The sequence below is a fragment of the Phocoena sinus genome, chromosome 1 (assembly GCF_008692025.1).
Source record: "Phocoena sinus isolate mPhoSin1 chromosome 1, mPhoSin1.pri, whole genome shotgun sequence".
NCBI lineage: Eukaryota > Metazoa > Chordata > Mammalia > Artiodactyla > Phocoenidae > Phocoena > Phocoena sinus.
This window is the reverse complement of record NC_045763.1, coordinates 17,982,332-18,005,578: the sequence shown is the minus strand read 5'-3', so window position 1 is coordinate 18,005,578 and position 23,247 is coordinate 17,982,332. Positions and strand designations below refer to the sequence as shown.

At 37.6% G+C, this 23,247-nt stretch overlaps 1 protein-coding gene across 2 annotated transcripts in view; it reads right to left on the bottom strand.

Annotated features, from left to right (window-relative positions):
* The window catches only part of KDM1A (lysine demethylase 1A), a 64,309-nt gene that overhangs the window by 28,558 nt on the left and 12,504 nt on the right, over positions 1-23,247 (bottom strand). The window contains exons 3-4 of one of the 2 annotated variants that reach the window (XM_032621373.1): positions 13,286-13,345; positions 1,752-1,885 (exon numbers count right to left, since the gene is read on the bottom strand). In XM_032621373.1, coding sequence (XP_032477264.1) covers positions 1,752-1,885; positions 13,286-13,345 — 194 coding nt within the window. The remainder of the gene's footprint in view (positions 1-1,751; positions 1,886-13,285; positions 13,346-23,247) is intronic. The other variant, XM_032621384.1, reaches the window with a different exon arrangement.

The following is a 23,247-nucleotide window of genomic DNA, read 5'->3' as shown; positions in this document are numbered from 1 at the left end:
GCCTTCTTCCTCCTTCCATCTTGTAATATAAAGGTCAGGTCATAGGTTCTAGTTGAATAATCCTAAAGTTGTGGTTTTAAAATCTGGAAGCAAAAGATGCAGTTTAACACGAGAGAACTGACACAATTCTTACAGGAAAGAATGACTTAAGTTCCGTTTTATAGCCAGAGACCACAACTCTAGCCTGGGCTAGTCCTTCCCCAAATCTGGATTTCTGGTCACAGGTAATGAATCAGAGAAAACAGAGATCACTATAAATCCACCACTCAAATTCAAGTAAAAAGTAAAAACTCCCCTCAGGATGAAACAAAAAAATGACAATTTTGTCTGAAATCCACTTAGAACAAATGTTGACATGCTACACAAAGAAGCTGATTCAATTATAAGACAAATCAGCCTCAGAAATGCACATTAAGAATTTTCCATTCACTTTAAAAAAATCACCCATTTTCCTTCACAAAAAAGAACCTTTATTCTGTACTACAAAAACCTACCAATCACTCTAGATGAATGGCATTTAACAATCCAAATTTAGCAGTAGTTTAGCAATGTAATGGTCAAAATAAAGACGTTAGTGGTGGCTAAAAAGACATCTCTGAGCTATATCCAAAATAACTGAAATTACAACATGAATTTCTTCTACTTTGTATCACTCCAGAGTACAATGAATATGTTCTGAATAGTATATAAAGAATTTCTGATGAATAAAGGACATTAAAGAAAAATTCAGAGAAGAAATACAAATGACTAATAAATGTGAAAAAGCAATCAGTCTGGGGCTTCCCTGGTGGCGCAGTGGTTGAAAGTCTGCCTGACGATGCAGGCGACACGGGTTCATGCCCCGGTGCGGGAGGACCCCACATGCCGCAGAGCGGCTGGGCCCGTGAGCCATGGCCGCTGAGCCTGTGCGTCTGGAGCCTGTGCTCCGCAATGGGAGAGGCCACAGCAGTAAGAGGCCCGTGTACCGCAAAAAAAAAAAAAAAAAAAAAAAAAGCGATCAGTCTAAGTAATCAAAGAAATGGAAAATAAATGAAATGATTTTGGTCTACTACAGCAGCACAGATTATCACCGTTTTAATCACAAAAACAGGACAGGGTAATGAGGGTGTCAACTGGGTCAGCCTCTCTGGGAAGCAATCTGACAACATGTATCAAATCTTTAAAAGCGTTCATACTTTTTGACCAGGTAGTTTTCCTTCTAGAACTCTATCCTAAGGAAATAACCAGAGATAAGAGTCAAGAATGTATAAAGCTGTTCAGAGCTTCATTATAATAAGCAAAAATGGACATTTAAATGCCCAACAGTTAAAGTATGACCCAACTGTCAGACAAAAAAATATTTTGCCGACATTAAAATCAATCATTTAGCCAAAGGAGGAAGATGAACCAGATGAGAAGAACAGAATAAGGGTTTCTCTTACCCTGGGAAGGAAAGACAAAGTGATTATTTTTAATGAATTATTAAAAAAAAAAGTGTGTAAAGATTCTTATTGTGTGTTTATGAGGTTATGAGGAAAGAAAAGGATCCCAAGAAGGCATGGAAGTAGGATCTCAATTTTGTAAAAACAAAAATTAAATATACCTTTAAAAAAATACCTGGAGGATAAAAACGCCTAATTTTTAACAGTGGTTATCTCGGAATAGTATTACAGATAACTTAAAAATTCTTTCCTATTTCCCCCCCATATTCTATATAAAAGTAATATGTACCTTTTACAATTCAGGTGGAAAAAAGCTGATTGGAAACTTACTGTGCGGTTTCTAATGAACAGAAAAACCTTCTGGGTCTGCTGTGGTCCACTGATGATATCTGGAAAACAGGCTGCTTCTTGAGAAGTCATCCGGTCATGAGGAAGTCTACTCTGGAAAGCTGCACCCTCCACACCTAACAAAGAAAAGCAAAGGACTTCTGGGAAAAGTGAAAGTGAACACAAAACTAGGGATAATGATTATGCCTCAAACTCCTTTCTTGCCTGAAGAACCTCTGTAAAGCTTTGCCTTATTTGCAGACTGATCTCACTTCCTTTTTTAAAAAAACTTTCAATTTGCTCAAAAGCTGATTTAGTCATTCTTTTCAGCTTAACATTCCAAAAATCAGTTAACTAATGAGTGAAACAATATACCTTATAAAGCACAAGGCATTTAGAATATTTTCTTCATCCACAAAAAAACTTTAAAATATTGGAGGATACTCTAATTAAAATTAGCATTACTGATAATATACAATAAAATTTAAAACTAAAGAACCAGAGTAAAGGAAAATACACTAACGAAAGCAAAAGAGGTTATGGAGTGAAAAACACAATCACATGCCTTCTTTTAGGACTACAGCAGGGAACATGAAGAGGACTCTAAGGTTTAATAACCAACACATGATTTCATAAATGGCACCATCCATCAGTTCTCATAATTCAGTGCTGGCAAGCAGTGAAAGAAACTAAGCAGACTACAATGAAGAGACAAAAGAAAGCAAGGAATTCGCCTTTTCTGGCAGAAACATTAGAAATGCTTTACTACATATTGCAAGTAAAATATTTTACTGCATGTACTATATAATAATATATATACATAGTATATATATAACTTATATAACAAGTATAATTCTTAAAATTGGATATTAAATTGATATTTTTATAAGCTGATGGTTAAGTACATCTTTATAAGATGTCCTCAGAAACATTCACATATATTTTACTTTTATTTCTAAGATGATCTCTCCCTGGTGGTCTAGTGGTTCGGATTCGGCACTCTCTATCTAAGATGATCTTACAAATATATACTTCCATCAGCTTCTGAACATATCAAGAAACAATTTAAAGAGTTTCAAAATTCAATACCACTGAAGTAATTATATAAGTAACAAGACAGGCACCAGATATCCATATTTAATCATTTTAAAGCACATAAAACAAGAAGTTGGAAGCACTGATAATGGAAGCAACTTTAAAGGAAAGGCATTAGTAAGATTAGGAGAATAAAAATAACAAGGCAGAGACCTTCAATATGGTGGAGGAGTGAGACGTGGAGATCACCTTCCTCCCCACAAATACATCAGAAATACATCTACACGTGGAACAACTCCTACAGAACACCTACTGAACGCTGGCAGAAGACCTCAGACATCCCAAAAGGCAAGAAACTCCCCACATACCTGGCCATGTGGCTGACAGGGTCTTGGTGCTCCAGCCGGATGTCAGGCCTGTGCATCTGAGGTGGGAGAGCCGAGTTCAGGACATTGGTCCACCAGAGACCTCCCAGCTCCACATAATATCAAATGGCGAGAGCTCTCCCAGAGATCTCCATCTCAACACTAAGACCCAGCTCCACTGAACAACCAGCAATCTACAGTACTGGACACCTTATGCCAAACAACTAGCAAGACAGGAACACAACCTCACCCATTAGCAGAGAGGCTACCAAAAATCATAATAAGGTCACAAATACCCCAAAACACACCACCGGATGTGGTCCTGCCCACCAGAAAGACAAGATCCAGCCTCATCCACCAGAAGACAGGCACTACTCCCATCCACCAGGAAGCCTACACAACCCACTGAACCAACCTTAGCCACTAGAGGCAGACACCAAAAACAACAAGAACTACGAACCTGCAGCCTGCAAAAAGGAGACCCCAAACACAGTAAGTTAAGCAAAATGAGAAGACAGAGAAACACACAGCAGATGAAGGAACAAGGTAAAAATGTACCAGACCAAACAAATGAAGAGGAAATAGGCAGTCTACCTGAAAAAGAATTCAGAGTAATGATAGTAAAGACGATCCAAAATCTTGGAAATACAATGGACAAAATACAAGGATCGTTTCACAAAGAGCTAGAAGAACTAAAGAGCAAACAAACAATGATGAACAACACAATAAATGCAATAAAAAAATTCTCTACAAGGAATCAATAGCAGAATAACTGAGGTAGAAGAACAGATAAGTGACCTGGAAGATAAAACAGTGGAAATAACTACTGCAGAGCAGAATAAAGAGAAAAGAATGAGAAGAATTGAGGACAGCCTTAGAGACCTCTGGGACAACATTAAATGCACCAACATTCAAATTATAGGGGTCCCAGAAGAAGAAGAGAAAAAGAAAGGGACTGAGAAAATATTTGAAGAGATTATATTTGAAAACTTCCCTAATACGGAAAAGGAAATAGTCAATCAAGTCCAGGAAGCACAGAGAGTCACATAAAGGATAAATCCAAGGAGAAACACACCAAGACACATATTAATCAAACTGTCAAAAATTAAATACAAAGAAAAAATATTAAAAGCAGCAAGGGAGGGCTTCCTTGGTGGCGCAGTGGTTGAGAGTCCGCCTGCCAATGCAGGGGACACGGGTTTGTGCCCCGGTCCGGGAAGATCCCACATGCCGTGGAGCGGCTAGGCCTGTGAGCCATGGCTGCTAAGCCCGCACGTCCGGAGCCTGTGCTCCGCAATGGGAGAGGCCACAACAGTGAGAGGCCCACGTACCGCAAAAAAAAAAAAAAAAAAAAAAAAAGGAGCAAGGGAAAAACAACAAATAACATACAAGGGAATCCCCATAAGGTTAACAGCTGATCTTTCAGCAGAAACTCTGCAAGCTAGATGGGAGTGGCAAGACATATTTAAAGGGATGAAAGGGAAAAACCTACAACCAAGATTACTCTACCCAGCAAGGATCTCATTCAGATTTGACGGAGAAATTAAAACCTTTACAGACAAGCAAAAGCTAAGAGAATTCAGCACCACCAAACCAGATTTACAACAAATGGTAAAGGAAATTCTCTAGGCAGGAAACACAAGAGAAGGAAAAGACCTACAATAACAAACCAAAAACAATTAAGAAAATGGTCACAGGAACACACATATCGATAATTACCTTAAATGTAAATGGAATAAACGCTCCCACCAAAAGACACAGACTGGCTGAATGGATACAAAAACAAGACCCGTATATATGCTGTCTACAAGAGACCCACTTCACACCTAGGGACACATACACTGAAAGTGAGGGGATGGAAAAAGATATTCCATGCAAATGGAAATCACAGGAAAGCTGGAGTAGCAATTCTCACATCAGACAAAATAGACTTTAAAACAAAGACCATTACAAGAGACAAAGAAGGACACACATAATGATAAAGGGATCAATCCAAGAAGAAGATATAACAATTGTAAATATTTATGCACCCAACAGAGGATCACCTCAATACATAAGGCAAATGCTAACAGCCATAAAAGAGGAAATCGACAGTAACAGAATCATAGTAGGAAGCTTTACCACCCCATTTTCACCAATGGACAGATCATCCAAAATGAACTAAGGAAACACAAGCTTTAAATGATACATTAAACAAGATGGACTTAATTGATATTTATAGGACATTCCATCCAAAAACAACAGAATACACTTTCTGCTCAAGTGCTCATGGAACATGCTCCAGGAAAGATCATATACTGGGTCACAAATCAAGCCTTAGTAAATTTAAGAAAATTGAAATCATATCAAGTATCTTTTCTGACCACAGTGTTGAGACTAGATATCAATTACAGGGAAAAATCTGTAAAAAATACAAACACACGGAGGCTAAACAATACACTACTTAATAACCAAGAGATCACTGAAGAAATCAAAGGGGAAATCAAAAAATACCTAGAAACAAATGACAATAAAAACATGATGACCCAAAACCTATGGGATGCAGCAAAAGCAGTTCTAAGAGGGAAGTTTATAGCAATACAATCCTACCTCAAGAAACAAGAAACATCTCAAATAAACCACCTAAACTTACACCTCAAGCAATTAGAGAAAGAAGAACAAAAAAACCCCAAAATTAGCAGAAGGAAAGAAATTATAAAGATCAGATGAGAAATAAATGAAAAAGAAATGAAGGAAACAATAGCAAAGATCAATATAACTAAAAGTTGGTTCTTTGAGAAGATAAACAAAATCGATAAACCATTAGCCAGACTCAAGAAAAAAAGGCAGAAGACTCAAATCAACAGAATAAGAAATGAAAAAGAAGTAACAACTGACACTGCAGAAATACAAACGATCATGAGGGATTACTACAAGCAACTATATACCAATAAAATGGACACCCTGGAAGAAATGGACAAATTGTTAGAAAAGCACAACCTTCCGAGACTGAACCAGGAAGAAATAGAAAATATAAACAGACCAATCACAAGCAGTGAAATTGAAACTGTGATTAAAAATCTTCCAACAGGGCTTCCCTGGTGGCGCAGTGGTTGGGAGTCTGCCTGCCGATTCAGGGGACGCGGGTTCGTGCCCCGGTCTGGGAGGATCCCACATGCCGTGGAGCGGCTGGGCCCGTGAGCCATGGCCGCTGGGCCTGCACGTCCAGACCCTGTGCTCCGCAATGGGAGAGGCCACAACAGTGAGAGGCCTGCGTACCGCAAAAAAAAAAAAAAAAAAAAAAATCTTCCAACAAACAAAAGCCCAGGACCAGATGGCTAAACAGGCAAATTCTATCAAACATTTAGAGAAGGGCTACCATCTATCCTTCTCAAACTCTTCCAAAATACAGCAGAGGGAGGATCACTCCCAAACTCATTCTACAAGGCCACCATCACCCTGATACCAAAACCATACAAAGATGTCACAAAGAAAGAAAACTACAGGCCAATATCACTGATGAACATAGATGCAAAAATCCTCAACAAAATACTGGCAAACAGAATCCAACAGCACATTAAAAGAATCATACACCATGATCAAGTGGGGTTTATCCCAGGAATGCAAGGATTCTTCAACATATGCAAATCAATCAATGTGATATACCATATTAACAAATTGAAGGAGAAAAACCACATGATCATCTCAATAGATGCAGAAAAAGCTTTCGACAAAATTCAACACCCATTTATGATAAAAACCCTCCAGAAAGTAGGCATAGAGGGAACTTACCTCAACATAATAAAGGCCATACATGACAAACCCACAGCCAACATCGTTCTCAATGGTGAAAAACTGAAACCATTTCCTCCAAGATCAGGAACAAGACAAGGTTGCCCACTCTCACCAGTATTATTCAACATAGTTTTGGAGGTTTTAGCCACAGCAATCAGAGAAGAAAAAGAAATAAAAGGAATCCAAATCAGAAAAGAAGTAAAGCTGTCACTGTTTGCAGAGAATCCTAAAGATGCTACCAGAAAACTACTAGAGGAGATCAATGAATGTGGTAAAGTATCAGGATACAAAATTAATGCACAGAAATCTCTTGCATTCCTACACACTAATGATGAAAAATCTGAAAGAGAAATTAAGGAAACACTCCCATTTACCACTGCAACTAAAAGAATAAAATACCTAGGAATAAACCTACCTAAGGAGACAAAAGACCTGTATGCAGAAAACTATAAGACACTGAAATTAAAGACAATACAAACAGATGGAGAGATATACCATGTTCTTGGATTGGAAGAATCAACATTGTGAAAATGACTATACTACCCAAAGCAATCTACAGATTCAATGCAATCCCTATCAAACTACCAATGGCATTTTTCACAGAACTAGAACAAAAAATTTCACAATTTGTATGGAAACACAAAAGACCCCAAATAGCCAAAGCAATCTTGAGAAAGAAAAACGGAGCTGGAGGAATCAGGCTCCCTGACTTCAGACTATACTACAAAGCTACAGTAATCAGGACAGTATGGTACTGGCACAAAAACAGAAATATAGATCAATGGAACAGGATAGAAAGCCCAGAGATAAACCCACGCACATATGGTTACCTTATTTTTGATAAAGGGAGCAAGAATATACAATGGAGAAAAGACAGCCTCTTTAATAAGTGGTGCTGGGAAAACTGGACAGCTACATGTAAAAGAATGAAATTAGAACACCCCCTAACACCATACAAAAAAATAAACTCAAAATGGATTAAAGACCTAAATGTAAGGCCAGACACTATAAAATGCTTAGAGGAAAACCTAGGTAGAACACTCTATGACATAAATCACAGAAAGATCCTTTTTGACCCACCTCCTAGAGAAATGGAAATAAAAACAAAAATAAACAAATGGGACCCAATGAAACTTAAAAGCTTTTGCACAGCAAAGGAAAACATAAACAAGATGAAAAGACAACCCTCAGAACGGGAGAAAATATTTGCAAATGAAGCAACTGACAAAGGATTAATCTCCAAAATTTACAAGCAGCTCATGCAGCTCAATATCAAAAAAACAAACAACCCAATCCAAAAACGGGCAGAATACCTAAATAGACATTTCTCCAAAGAAGATATACAGATTGCCAACAAACACACGAAAGGATGCTCAACATCACTAATCATTAGAGAAATGCAAATCCAAACTACAATGAGGTATCACCTCACACCAGTCAGAATGGCCATCATCAAAAAAATCTACAAACAATAAATGCTGGAGAGGGTGTGGAGAAAAGGGAACCCTCTTGCACTGTTGGTGGGAATGTAAATTGATATAGTCACTATGGAGAACAGTATGGAGGTTCCTTAAAAAACTAAAAATAGAACTACCATACAACCCAGCAATCCCACTACTAGGCATATACCCTGAGAAAACCATAATTCAAAAAAAGTCATGTACCACAATGTTCATTGCAGCTCTATTTACAACAGCCAGGACATGGAAGCAACCTAGGTGTTCATCGACAGATGAATGGATAAAGATGTGGCACATATATACAATGGAATATTACTCAGCCATAAAAGAAACGAAATTGAGTTATTTGTAGTGAGGTGGATGGACATAGAGATTGTCATACAGAGTGAAGTAAGGCAGAAAGAGAAAAATAAATACCATATGCTAACACATATAATATGGAATCTAAAAAAGGTTCTGAAGAACCCAAGGGCAGTACAGGAATAAAGACACAGACGTAGAGAATGGACTTGAGGACACGGGGAGGGGGAAAGCTAAGCTGGGATGAAGTGAGAGAGTGGCACGAACTTATATATACTATCAAATGGAAAACATAGCTAGTGGGAAGCAGCCACATAGCACAGGGAGATCAGCTCGGTGCTTTGTGACCACCTAGAGGGGTGGGATACGGCGGTGGCATAGGGAGGGTGGGAGGGAGATGCAAGAGGGAGGAGATATGGGGATATATGTATATGTACGGCTGATTCACTTTGTTATAAAGCAGAGACTAACACACCATTGTAAAGCAATTATACTCCAATAAAGATGTTTAAAAAAAGAAGAAGAAGAAGAACAAAGCAGGTAAAGATGTAACTTAGAAAATTATAGCTAAGCTATTGAGGTGTTGTTTTCACAAAGACATCCAAACACTATCTAGGAAAAAATAATGGTTAACAAGAGGTTAAGCAAAAATGTCTAATGCTACTGTGGGCTGTACATTAAGAAATACTGTTGTTGGAGACAAGAAGAAAAATTCATCCATTCACAATAGATTATGAGGGCACAAATACTGTATTCACAACAGTAGATCAAATCAATAATCCTCACATTTAATGAATCTCAACCTAAAATTAAAGACTGTCAGGAGAATTAATTACTCCTTAAGGAAAAAAATAATCAGTAACAGCCATATTGTGGAGGGTGAAGCATGAAATTAAGGCATGAAAAGAAGAAATGCTGACTATCAGACGTATAGGTTATTTCAGTAATTTGAAAGCTTCTAAAACTATACAGCTTTTTTTTTTTAATTTATTTTTTGGCTGTGTTGGATCTTTGTTGCTGCACGTGGACTTGCTCCGCGGCATGTGGGATCTTCCCAGACCAGGGATCAAACCCATGTCCCCTGCGTTGGCAGGCAGATTCTTAACCACTGCACCACCAGGGAAGCCCCAACTATACAGCTCTGATGTCCCCAGTCCTGTACCCCCAAATCAAAATAAACAAACAAAAAACAAAGCCAAGTCCCAAAACATGTCACATTTATAAGAAGCATTATCTACCCAATAATCCTGAGTATTTGGACCAAATACCTCTTAATAGGGTACTTCTTGGTATATTTCATGAGTGTATACTATTAATAAGACAACCAATGAACTCTGTAAACTCTACTTCTCCCTCCCCAAAACAGGGTAGTTTTCTTTCTTAGCTATATTATCTTCTCTATATATGTTTAATAAGTGGTCAATGAACATCAATCCTACTGCAAAATACTATTGTCAATGACAGCCAGAAAAATCATGTGGGGAAAAAGCACTAAATTTTACATTATATTTGGTTCCTCATTCCAAGTGTTCTTATCAACAGAAATCGCTCCAATATAGTTGGCTAATTTGGGAAATATGTAACAACTAAGAAATTTTATATCAGTTATGACAGTTTTAAATTATCTTTGAATCAAACATCAAAAGTTTAACAAAAGGAATTAAAGAAGCCAAAAGTTGTAACATTAATGTATATGTGGAATAATACTGTTCTCCATCTCTCTTCTATATAACATCGGAAAACAACCCCAATTATTCTTAAAAATAAATTTTTAAAAAATGAAAAATGGTCCCTAAAAACTCAGTAATTATTGCCTTCCTTCTGGTTTTTAGGGATGAAAATTACTATCCCAAAGAAGGAAACCATTATCAAAATCAAGGTGAAAAGTGTGCAAGATGAAAAAATCTAACTTTTTTCCAAGGAAACAAAAAATGTTAATTTGGAACTTAAACTGCTCAGAAGCTAAATCAAAACATTCTTTCTATAAAATATTTCAAAATGAACTAACAAACCACTCTGGATAATCTAACTCAAGTATCTCCTTTAGAGGGAAGAACCTTACAGAATACAATTGTCTTCAGTATAATATCCTGATTAAAAGTAGCAGTAGTACATATAATTCAGAAGTATTTACACTTGGCTCTGGAATACAGTTTTATACTTTGGTGTTTGTGTGTACTTAACAGAGTCTGGTATTCTGGAAATTCAGAATATTTCAAAGATGTTACCTAAATTTTTTAAAAGCCACAAGGCTGCCTACATACCAATCTTGCCCTCTGTTCAATTCCTCTTTCTCACCACTTAACACAGGAAATTTCCAGCATCACCTTTCAAAATGCAGTCATGCTAAAGCATAATTGCCTTTTCTAATGGTCTGATTGGCTAATGCTTTCTCTCAAAACACAGTAAAAGTAGTTAAATATTTAAGGGACTAATTTAGATCTTTCTGGATATATCAATTAGGCAGAAAAAAGGAAGGGGGGAAGTGAGTATATAGGACTGCTATTCCATGAAATCATTTCCCCCCAATTCTGATATGATACAGGTAGCATCTTGAATGAAGTAAGAGAGATATAACAGAAAAGAAGGCCTCCATGAGTTTCTTGCCTTTTTCCCCCCTTTATTAACGTAGATAAAATGAACTACAATTAGATTTCTAGCTAAAGAGGGAAAACAAGAGCCTGATAGGATGCACATATAAACTTCCTAAAATCAGTAAGTTTAGATGCACCATATCCAGTCCTATAATAGTTTAAAAATAAAAGAATAAAGAATAGGGAGAGAAGAGAGAAAAAGGAAAAAGAGGAGAAGCCTATGATTTCTTATGCTTTAGATTTTTTATTTTTAGCGTAAACGCACACTTTAAATGATTCTATAAGGGAAGGTGTAAGGAATAGTATACGCATAAGAAACGAGACCTCTGGGTTCTCACTCCTCCACAGTTGGGTATATTCCTGGTCGAGTCATTTAACTTTGTGCTTCAGGACCTGATAAAACAGGGGTGATACAAATACCACCTGTTTGAAGGCAGAAAGCTAGGCAAGACGACCTCAAGTTCCCTTCTAACTTTCAAGATTTAGGATGTAAACACCAACTTGCTATGATTTTTTAAAAGTCAAGATGTGATCCTGGTCCCAAGATACTCATGACAGTCATTTGGTTTTGTTAAGAAAATAACATTGATCACTCATAAGCATATGTTTCTAACTCTGACTGATCATCTCACAAATACATGCTTCTGAACAAGGTGAAAATCTAAAGAAGAGACCTTGAAGGGTTCAGAATGGTCACCACCATTCCTGGAAACAGTTAAAACTCATGTTCTACTAATATTAAGTCAGTAGCACCACAGTTCTATAAGAAAGTCTGCTTTTACTTTCAGCAATACAACATGTTGTTTATTTAAGCAAAAGAGTAAACTTATTTATTACTCATGTAAAAACAAAACAAAAAGAAACAACAAAACTCAATTTATTTCTTCAAGATTAAAGCTCTAAAGGCTATCCCTGACCCTCAACAGTTCCATGGAAGATCCAATTGTGCATCATTTGATGAAAAGCATTCTTGAAGATTTATCTGCCAGATACAGACTCTGAAAGAGAATTTTAACTCCTCTAAGACAACCATGTACTGATTATCAACCTCCAATCCTTCAAATAGCATTTAAAGAAGTCTACTTCTAACATTCTGGATCCCCTAAGTACTAATTTCTGTATTAACATTGAACTATTTTTGATCTAAGAGAGTAAAATACAAAATATTCCCTGGACCTGCTGTACACAAACTATAATAAATAATTTTAAAGTAGACTTAAGAGTTCAAAAGTGACAAACTCCATAAGTGATACCTATTCCAAGTCTATCAAAATGTATATATAAACTAGTTTTGAGCACTGGCACACACAATTGCATCCTTTAAGAGGTAAAGGATGAAATCCAGATATTCTACTTTGGATTCTTGGAACAAACTTTAACTGTTCCAGATAGGCCCCTATAAATCATTTAACCCTTTACTTTTTCCAAAAGTTAAAATCTCATAGTTTGGTCTGAAAAGAAACAGCACTTCAAGCAGACTTTTTAACAAAGATTAATTTTCATGTGAGAAGCAAAATGTTTAAACTGCAAAATGATTAACTATGTAATGTTAACTGAAAAAACTGTATCCAATACCACTTAACAACCATTTCTCTTGCCCACATAGTTCCTCTGACTAATCCTAGAAGGCCTTTCCATCCTGTTTTTCAGCCTATGGCTTCCCCTCTGTGTATAAAGTTATTATTCTTTGTAAAGGTCCCATGATTTCTAAGTCTATGTTTTATATCATGTTTACTTTTACTATAAAGGCTGCTGGGGAGAAAAGTACCCGCCATCTCCTCAAAAACATGAAGAAGAGTGGAGGGCTGAGATCGGCCTGAGGACTTCAAAAGGTTTTGCTTGCCTTTGTTCTGTCTACATTTTCTCCTATTATACTACTCTGTCCTGTGGGTTAAAGTTCCCCTGCGCTTCTGGCTAAAATGTGGGTACTACAGCCAAAAACACTTGCAAGCATCAAACCCTGACTTGGCGGCTCTTGCTAAGTGGCAAGCATCTAATGCCACCCTCACCTGATGCTTGGCCGTCTCCATACCCTCCAGAACTGTCGTCTTGAAGTCCTCCTGCTTGCCCTGTGGAAGGAAAGAGGAGAACTCAGGGACCTTACTCCATAAATTGAGATAATATCTGGACATAAAGGCCTAATAGTTGGCGACTCACGAATCCACCACCAACTAGTAAACGCATATTCAGAGAGCTCCTTCTTCTGGAATCAAGGCCCAGGGAGTCACATTATAGTCTTCCAAATTCTGGTCAGGAAACTTCAACTTTACATGCTGATTCTTGTTGAAAGGTAGGAGAACAAAGTACGCAGTATTTCTAATTGCTAAATCCTTGCTGTCAGTCTTAATAGTCAAGGTTGGATGGGGGAAAAGGGATTCCAAATGTCTTTTACTACTTGTTGCTAGACTGAGAGTGGGTGTGACATGGGCTCTAGGACCTGGAGTTGCAACAATTCAGCATCCGCTCAATGTCTCTTAAACTTTACCTTTCTATCTAAAAAGAATATATATAAGACAACAAGCAAGACATAATTTTAATGAAATATTCTCCCCTTGACTTCAAAGAAGGGATGATAACTAAGAGATTCAGTTCCAAAAGAAGTTTCATTCACTATACATACTAGACAGTGCCAGAGCTGAACGTGCCAGTGCTTCCTCAGTAACACTTTAATTACAACACCATAAAACACCTCACAGCCATATGCCAAGTACTGTAGATAGACATAACACAAGGGGGAAGGCTGGAGCAGGCAAGATGATGGGGGAGCTTCTACCTCAAGCTTCAAAATAAGCCCTCTAAGAAATTTTCCTCATTGATTAATGTACAGAAATAACTTTAAGAAAAGTATCACAGCTTGAAAGTTAAACCTGAGAAAGTTAGGATAGATCATCTTCCAGACTCTTCCAAAAATCAATCACCAAGACAGATGCAATGATCCTCTTAAGCCTCTCGCCACCTGATATACTAGGGAAAACTACTACCAGTGTGATCTTTGGAAGATATGAAACACCATCCCCCAAAGATCTAAAACTGGACACTCTTCATTAAACAGTTTATTCTAAAAGAATCTCAACTAGAAAGCAGATTGATTATTCTACCATTTGAGTTAAAAGGCAGCAGGAAAGTAAAACTAACATAGCCCCCTTAATATAAGAATGATCCCAGGTCTGTGAGACTTAAAATGACATTTTCATCTTTAAGTATATGAAGGTATTCGTATATAAATGATTTCTGACAATATTACAATGTGTTGCTAGATGGTATATGGTCTGCTTTGAAAGTAGAATAGAATCCCATCCTAAAATTATTTCACATTGCTCTTGTATAAACGGTACTTTAGGTTCTAGAAGGTTATGCTTCTCAGACAAGGCACAAGGTATATGATTTGCTGTTTACAGCCTTTGGAAAGGGCATATAATTATGAAGAGATAACTCCAATTATGAAATCCAATCTGTAAATGTATCTTAAAAATGCAGGCTGTACATTTAAATTTTTACTTTTAAAGTTTAAATTAAAAAATGTTCATTCTTAATGAACTTATGGATTTATTCATTTAAAAGTCTTTCAGAGTTAAAAAGCTTCAGAGTTAAAATTGTCGTCATTATTTTCTTTGGTTCCAAATAGCACCAAACTAGACCAGAAGATTAAGCTATTATTTTAGAAGGGGGGAAAGGGGCTGAAAACAATGAAAGAGTTTCCAAGAAGAACATTTAGGCATTAGGAATAATATAGCTCTTCTTTCTCAAATTATGTTTCTGGCTTCTTTAAGAAAGAATGAAAACAACAGTCTCTTCTAATGATGGCATCTCACCACTTCTTAATAAGTAAAAACAAAACCAAAAAACACTTTCAAGCTTGCCATTAAGACTGAATTATTTTACCCTTTCTATTTCTATCATTTTCCTTCTTCTCCCACTACATGTCATACAATATGCTATTTACTGATTTTTTTTTCCTGTCAATGTTTTTTAATAGAAATATGGATTTCTTACCCCTGACTTATGTGCTCAAAAGGTCAACAAGGTTGCTCTTTTACAACAAGGTAAGGCAGTCTTTTTTGCTGTCTGCTTTTGAAAAGAGGTACTAACAAAATTCTTATAAAGACACTGTCCTTCGATAAAAATACGTAGGAGAAACATGGGAAATAGTCAATACTCTGGAAGATTTTTAAAAGGTATCTCATAGCAACAGAAAGTCAAAAAAGAAATGAAACTCTAAAATACTACTTAAGCAGAGAAACAGGAGAAAACCAAGCAGAAGATGATATAAACATGAAAGAAATGATGGAAAACAAAAAGTGCTTAAAATTAAGTAAATGAACAATGTATTTGTCTCTTGATGTATATTTATAACCTGCTTGAAAGTAAAGTTGCTATTTTTTCTCTAATCACAATATACTCATGAGTATTTTGAGGGTGCCTACTTCTCCAAAGACAGCAGAAAACAGCACCATTTTTATTAGTGGTATTCTAGACCAATTCTTCCTCTTTTTTTTTTTGCTTTACCAGCTCTCAGATCCTTTGTTTTGCCAGCATGCTATAATGTTCAAAGCACAGAATCATGCAATACAATTGGCATAAGAAACGGTCTTATAATTACATATTAATTTCCTTTATTCTTTAACAGAATATTCATTTTATTAAGAACAGCACACATACAAATGTTTGCAGCTAACTTTCCATCCAGGTAGTGTCTCTGATTAGAACATATAAAATGCCATATTCATTTGCTCTTCGGGTCTTTCAGGCCTAGAACTCTGCTTCTGACAGTGGCACAAAGACACGGAACCGCAGGCAAATGTGGTTGTTATCTTCCATGAGCTCAAATTCAAAACAGAAGATGAAAATATACACAGCAACTTTTTAATATCACCCTGATTTTGGCACTACTGAGCGAGCAGACTTCTTTTTGTTTTCACACACCCCCGCCGACAACACACACAAAATCCTCAAGTTTGAAGTAGAGACCTTAATACAGTTTATTTGTGCATATCTTCTCCAAGTTGAAAATAAAATCTTTTCAGTTTATCTTACATAGCAGCCTTTCAGTTGTCCTCTAATAAATCTACAGATCTGTTAAGTTATTCTTGAAGAACAGTTAAGTATTTTAGTTATAGTCACACTACTGAATTGTTTTTTCATCTTGATTCAAACTCTCAAGAGACCACTCTTTCAACATCTTAAGAGGAAGTATTACATTCAAATACTTTTATCTGGCAGGCATGGAGGCGAGAATCTTGCGGTACGCGGGCTTTTCACTGCTGTGGCCTCTCCCGTTGCGGAGCACAGGCTCCGGACACGCAGGCTCAGCGGCCATGGCTCACGGGCCCAGCTGCTCCGCGGCATGTGGGATCCTCCCGGACCGGGGCACGAACCTGCGTCTCCTGCATCGGCAGGCGGACTCTCAACCACTGCACCACCAGGGAAGCCTTTCATCACATTTTGACTATTTAGTTTCTTGGAATCACATTAACTGATAACTTTGTAAACATTTTGAGGAATTACTAAATCTTCTAGGAAGCAATGATCTTTAAACAGAAAATCAATTCATCAGAATTTATTTAATCAAAATTTTACCAAATTTACAGAATAAAAATAACTGCCAAGGATTGACTTCAATTGAACCTAAGAAACTAGCAAAGGAAAAAAACATCTCAAAAGTTAAAACCATCTTTGAACACACAAGTTTGCACTATATTAACACACTAGTTGAGTTTCTTACTTAATAAGCTCACAAATTTAATGTTTACTGAATACCCATCCAAACTGCCAAGCACAAAATCAAAAGTAGAAAAGGCTGAGTCCCTCTTTTCAAAGGGTTCATAATCTAATTGGGGAAAGATGAAAAATATCCAGAAAGAAACTTTTTTTTTTTAAAGGAAACAAGAAACACACACTTGGGGGAATCAGGGAAGCTTTTCCGAACAAATCCAGAAATTTGGATAGACTGGGGTGGGGGGTGCGGGGTACGGTGATACCACAGCATGGTCCAGAACATTTACAAAAGCAAGGAGAAAACCACAGACATGGTATGTACGAAGAATCGCACACAGCACCCTGCTTAATGAAGGAGATGATCTCAAAGAGCAGTGGGAGACACAAAGGATAAGCAAAAATGGGCCACTTTCAGGGCCAAAACTTAAACTTGATCTTAATAGTAATGCAGGAGAATAGTATTTTTACCAGGAAAGCAACAAAACAAGTGATACTTTAATCAGTTTGTACTAGATGGATTAGAGGAGAAAGGTGATCTAGATAAAGGACATCCAGTCGAAAGACTACTGAAATAATTTAGATGTGAAGTGAAATCCAGCAGAATAAAAAGGTGACAGTAGGGCTTCCCTGCTGGCACAGTGGTTGAGAGTCTGCCTGCCGATGCAGGGGACACAGGTTCGTGCCCTGGTCCGGGAAGATCCCACATGCCGCAGAGCGGCTGGGACCGTGAGCCATGGACACTGAGCCTGCGTTCCACAACAGGAGAGGCCACAACAGTGAGAGGCCCGCGTACCGCAAAAAAAAAAAAAAAAAAAAAAAAAAGTTTAAAAGGTGACAGTAAAAATGGACAAGGTGAAGAGGCTGTGCACAGGAAGACACATGACTTTACAAGAGACTTGATGAAAGAGATAAGGGGCTTTCAAGACTCCAAGCTTCCAAAGTTCAGGAGAATAGTAATACAATGGAAAAAATGGGAAATCTGGGAGACAGATTAGTAAAATTAAATGGAAATACTCTAAAGATGGTTGGAAATTAAAGACTAGAACTCACAAGTGAGAATGGGTATAAGAAATTTTAAATCAACATGGAGGTAAAAAATTTTGAAGCAGCTGTATGATTAATCTCATAAGGAAAGTCACAGTTTCAAAGAGGAATTGGTCAACATAAATGATAAAAAAAGTAAAAAAGAAAAAAATTGAGAAAAATGAATTATTGGTGACCATCACCAAGTTGTGCTGCCTTCCTGTCCCTGCTGTAGTGAGAGGTGGCTTAAAAAACACCTTCAAGTATACCACTCTTGCTTGATACATCTCTTTCCTGCTAACTTTTTGACTATGATTTTTGGCAGAAGAATAAATCATCTACAGCAGCTCAAAGAAACGCAAAGCAAAGTAAACTGGGCTCAGAGAGGTAGACTAAACTATCCTGAAGGAAGAGCCTCGGGGGTTCCTCTGAAGCACATTAGAGGCATTTTAAAACACCTAACACTGATCAATACTCCCCAACAAAATTAACCAAAACGAAATCTCCAATTAGAGCAGCAATTCTAGGGTTACACTCTTGTTTAAAATAATGAACTGGGACTTCCCTGGTGGCACGGTGTTTAAGAATCCGCCTGCCAATGCAGGGGACATGGGTCCGAGTCCTGGTCCGGGAAGACCCTACATGCCGCAGAGCAACTAAGCCCGTGCGCCATAACCACTGAGCCTGCGTTCTAGAGCCCGCGAGCCACAACTACTGAGCCCACGTGCCACAACTACTGAAGCCCGCACGCCTAGAGCCCGTGCTTCGCAACAGAAGAAGCCATCGCAATGAGAAGCCCACGCGCAGCAACAAAGACCTAACACAGCAAGTAAAATAAAACAAAGAACTAAAATAGATAGCCTTTAAGTCTAGAAAGCAGGAAAACCATGCTTCCTGAGGTAGGAGCCTGCCTGGAATTTTCTCACTGTACCACTGGAGGAGCTGTAGCACTGCTTTGCTCCTGAACTTAACACTGGGGCAGAACTGAGAAGCTCAGTAGCAGGGATCCTATATAAAAGAAAGTAAAAGCCCTACAAGCTAGGGAAGAAGGCAAAGGTTTTGTAAGCCAATTGAAAGAACCGACTTTCTCACATGCTATTTCCCTCCACATTCCATAGATTTTCCTTACTTATTTTGTTGCAAAATCTTGGTTTGTAGTTCACTTTTCAAAATATTGCAAAGAAAGCCCACAATTCAGATGCTATGTTATGTTGCTCAACTACCAAGCTTAAGCTGTGTTTGAGTACAGGTAGTTTTTTAAAAACAAAGCTTATTTTTCTAGTTATTTACCTGTTTTTAAAAAGGCCAATATGGAACTTTATTCTGGAGCTGCTATTAAAGGAACCATTATAACTTTTCACAACTCATAACCATGAATGTACTTCTCAACAAGAGAGTCCCCCTTTCCTGCTCATGTAACAGTTTTTCAGAACTCTGGCTATCTATATCTTCCCGGGCTATGATTAGAGGCTCCTTCCATCTTAAACATGATTTGAGTCTACAATGCTATGAAAAACATACAACTTCTTAGGCTTTAATTAATCATATGTATTCGTCTATCTTCAAATATCAGAAGATGCTAAAAAATAGGAAAACCAAAAATAATCCTATTTTCAAATGTTTAAAACCTCTGTGCTCAGCAAATATGGCAAAATTTAATGTTATATCTCGATAGTTGATACATGGATTTACATTGTTATTCTCTGAGGAGAGAAAGTCTTTATTAGACAGTACCAAGATTTGCCACTCCTCCTATGATTTAACATATAAAAGCTTAAAGAATTATCTATTTTGTAAAAAATGATCTGTTCACATTATTGAAAATGGGCTACCACATACAATTTCCAGTTTCCAAAAGTGACAGAGTATGTATGTCAACCTAGTCCATTACCTAACCTGATTTTTTTCTGACGAGAACACTGATCTGATGCGACTAGAGATTACCATACTAAGTGAAGTCAGAAAGAGAAAAACAAATACCATATGATATCACTTATATGTGGAATCTAAAATATGACACAAATGAACCTATCTAAGAAACAGGATCATGGACATAGAGAACAGACTGGTGGTTGCCAAGGGAAACGGGGTTGGGGGAAGGATGGAGTGGGAAGTTGGGGTTAGCAGATGTAAGCTTTTATATACAGAATGGATAAACAAGGTCCTACTGTACAGCACAGAGAACTATATTCAAAATCTTATGATAAACCATAATGGAAAAGAATATTTTAAAAAAGAATGTGTGTGTGTGTGTGTGTGTGTGTGTGTATACGTATAACTGAATCACTTTGCTGTGCAGCAGTGATTAACACAACACTGTAAATCACTTACACTTCAATAAAATAAATAAATTTTAAAAAAACAACACCGGGCTTCCCTGGTGGCGCAGTGGTTGAGAGTCCACCTGCCGATGCAGGGAACACAGGTTCGTGCCCTGGTCCAGGAAGATCCCACATGCCGTGGAGCGGCTAGGCCCGTGAGCCATGGCCGCTGAGCCTGTGCGTCCGGAGCCTGTGCTCCGCAACGAGAGAGGCCACAACAGTGAGAGGCCCGCGTACCGCAAAAAAACCCCCAAAACATCACCACCAACAACCCACCGTATTCCTGGTTCAACTGTGTTTAATAAATACAAGACATCTGTACACAAAAGTGGAGCCCATATCTTCTCATATGATCCTCATATCAAGCCCCATTTTTCAGATGAGAAAATCCTCAAAGTATCCTGTTCTTCTATTATCCATGATCACACCAAATAAAGGATGGTAGCAAAAGAATACGAGGAGATTACAAAAATAAAGTTGCCCAGCTAAACAAATTACTATTTTGCCTTAATAAAAAATAAAGCAAAATTATCAATAAAATAAAATCATTCATTAAGAAAAGCAGGTCAATCTCTAAAGACCAAACATAACTTGGTAGCATCTGATTCAATGGTTCTTATCAGCCAATAGCAGTAAACAGTTAAAAATCAGGGCTCTCAAATTGCTTCATAAAAGCCCAACTTAATTCCTTCATGTTTAAAGTAAAACTTCCAAAACCCAATTTTGGGAAAAACATCTGAAAACAATTTCTGCAGTCTCACCATACTTTGTATATACTTTTATCGTATTGTTTCTTCATTGTTGTCAATTAATATCTGTAACCCTAAACTGGACTGTGAATTCTTTGCAGGAGGACCTAGTCTTCAGCCTTGAACCCTCAGAATCCAGCACCATGCCCGGAACAAAGCACTACAGTTTTACAATTAATGTATGTAGAATAAAGTGAATGAGGAGCTGCACATTTGTGAAAATCTTATTTTGTGTGGAAAATGTCTCTATAAAAATTTTCCCCTCCACACCACCAATCCCCTACCTTGTTGGGTTTCTTTTTTGTTTTTTTAACTCTTCCTGTAAGTAAAGAAGGATCTGAAGACTTCCTTCCTTTCCACCCTTTCTGCCTCTAAGTCTCTCTAAATTTTTACCCTGAAATGTAACATCTAAGAGTATTTTGCCTTCTATTATACATTTATGTATACATCTGTATCTCACACTAGGTTATAAATTATCTGAGAGTGGGGACCATGTGTTGGAGAGTAATACACATCTTGGCCCATTTTTAGTAATCTCTCAAAATACAAAAATTTTGTTGAATTGATCTAGGTTACCTTTTCGGCCTGTGACATTTTCCCCCAGCTCTCTAGTAAGTTATTCTGGAGCATAGTTCCAAATCAGAACACTGAAATGATGCTATAACCAAAAAAAAAAAAAAAAAAAAAAAAAAAGGTTGGGACTTCCCTGGTGGTGCAGTGGTTAAGAATCCACTTGCCAATGCAGGGGACACGGGTTCAAGCCCTGGTCCGGGAAGATCCCACATGCCGCGAAGCAACTAGGCTCGTGCGCCACAACTACTGAACCTGTGCTCTAGAGCCTGAGAGCCACAACTGCTGAGCCCGTGTGCCACAACTACTGAAGCCCACACGCCTAGAGCTTGTGCCCCACAATGAGAAGCCACTGTGATGAGAAGCAAGCGCACTGCAACGAAGAGTAGCCCCTGTTCGCCGCAACTAGAGAAAGCCCGCGTGCAGCAACGAAGACCCAACACAGCCAAAAATAAATAAATTTATTTTTTAAAAAAAAGGCAAGAAAATTAATCCTAGGTCTGTTTTCTAAATGTATACACCATACTTCATATGATGAGAAAATCAAATGATTTCAGGCACTTAGTTGACACTAGCAGGCCAAAATGGCAACATAAACAACTCTTCAGGGATCAATTTCCTAGCAACTTCTACTAAACCTACAAAGAAGGGTCTCCTGCTGGGTATGGGGGCTGTGCACTTGTAGGCATGGAGAGAGAAAAGGCTGGGATGTGCCACTTGAGAGTACTTACAGCCTGATAAACGAAAGTATTCACCTGAACTCTGACCATAACTATCCACGCTGCCAAATCCAGCACTTTTACTGACTGCAATCAGTATGACTGACTCATAGGAGAGATGATCAGGGTACTTTATAAACAAAGAATTATGAAAATATAAGGACCACTGTACAAATATTGGGACCGACCATTGATTTTTTTCTTTTAAAGTAAGGTCCAACTTCAGCTCTTCTCTGGTCAAATTCTATTATACCGAGTTCTAAAGGATAGTCCAAAAGACTCTGCCTTTTAGATTTTTGCTACAGCAAATAAAGCAACTCATCAAGTTTTCGGTCAATCTCTTGTCAACAGTATTTGTGATCAAATTTCACTGAATTTTAAGCTAAATTCTTCTACCCATACATGCATATTTTGTATATTTTATATAAATTTAGTATTTTTACTAATTCAGGTTGCATCTCCTTTTGTGTGATTTTTAAAAATACTTTCAATCTACAGCATGACTATTACATGAACAAGGCCTCCAAATTATTAAAACCATACAGAATTTTTTGTCATAGCAAGCTCTCACATCTCATTGTTTTGTAATTTGTTTAAAAGCCTACATATCTTTCAAACACATACACCAAACATATCCAAAATTACCATGCACAACAGAGAAGAGAGCAAACACTTTCCTTTGTTATATTCTCACCAGAATCCTTATTTTAAACAAGGAGATAAAGTGATTCTTCCCACAGTCATTCAATAAAATGGAATATAATAAAGTCGTCACCGACCAGCTAACAATATCTAACAAAATTGATTTGAAGAGTTAATCAATGGTTAATGGAAGCCTTTGAGTTTCATTAGAGTATTAGCACAGCACTGAGCC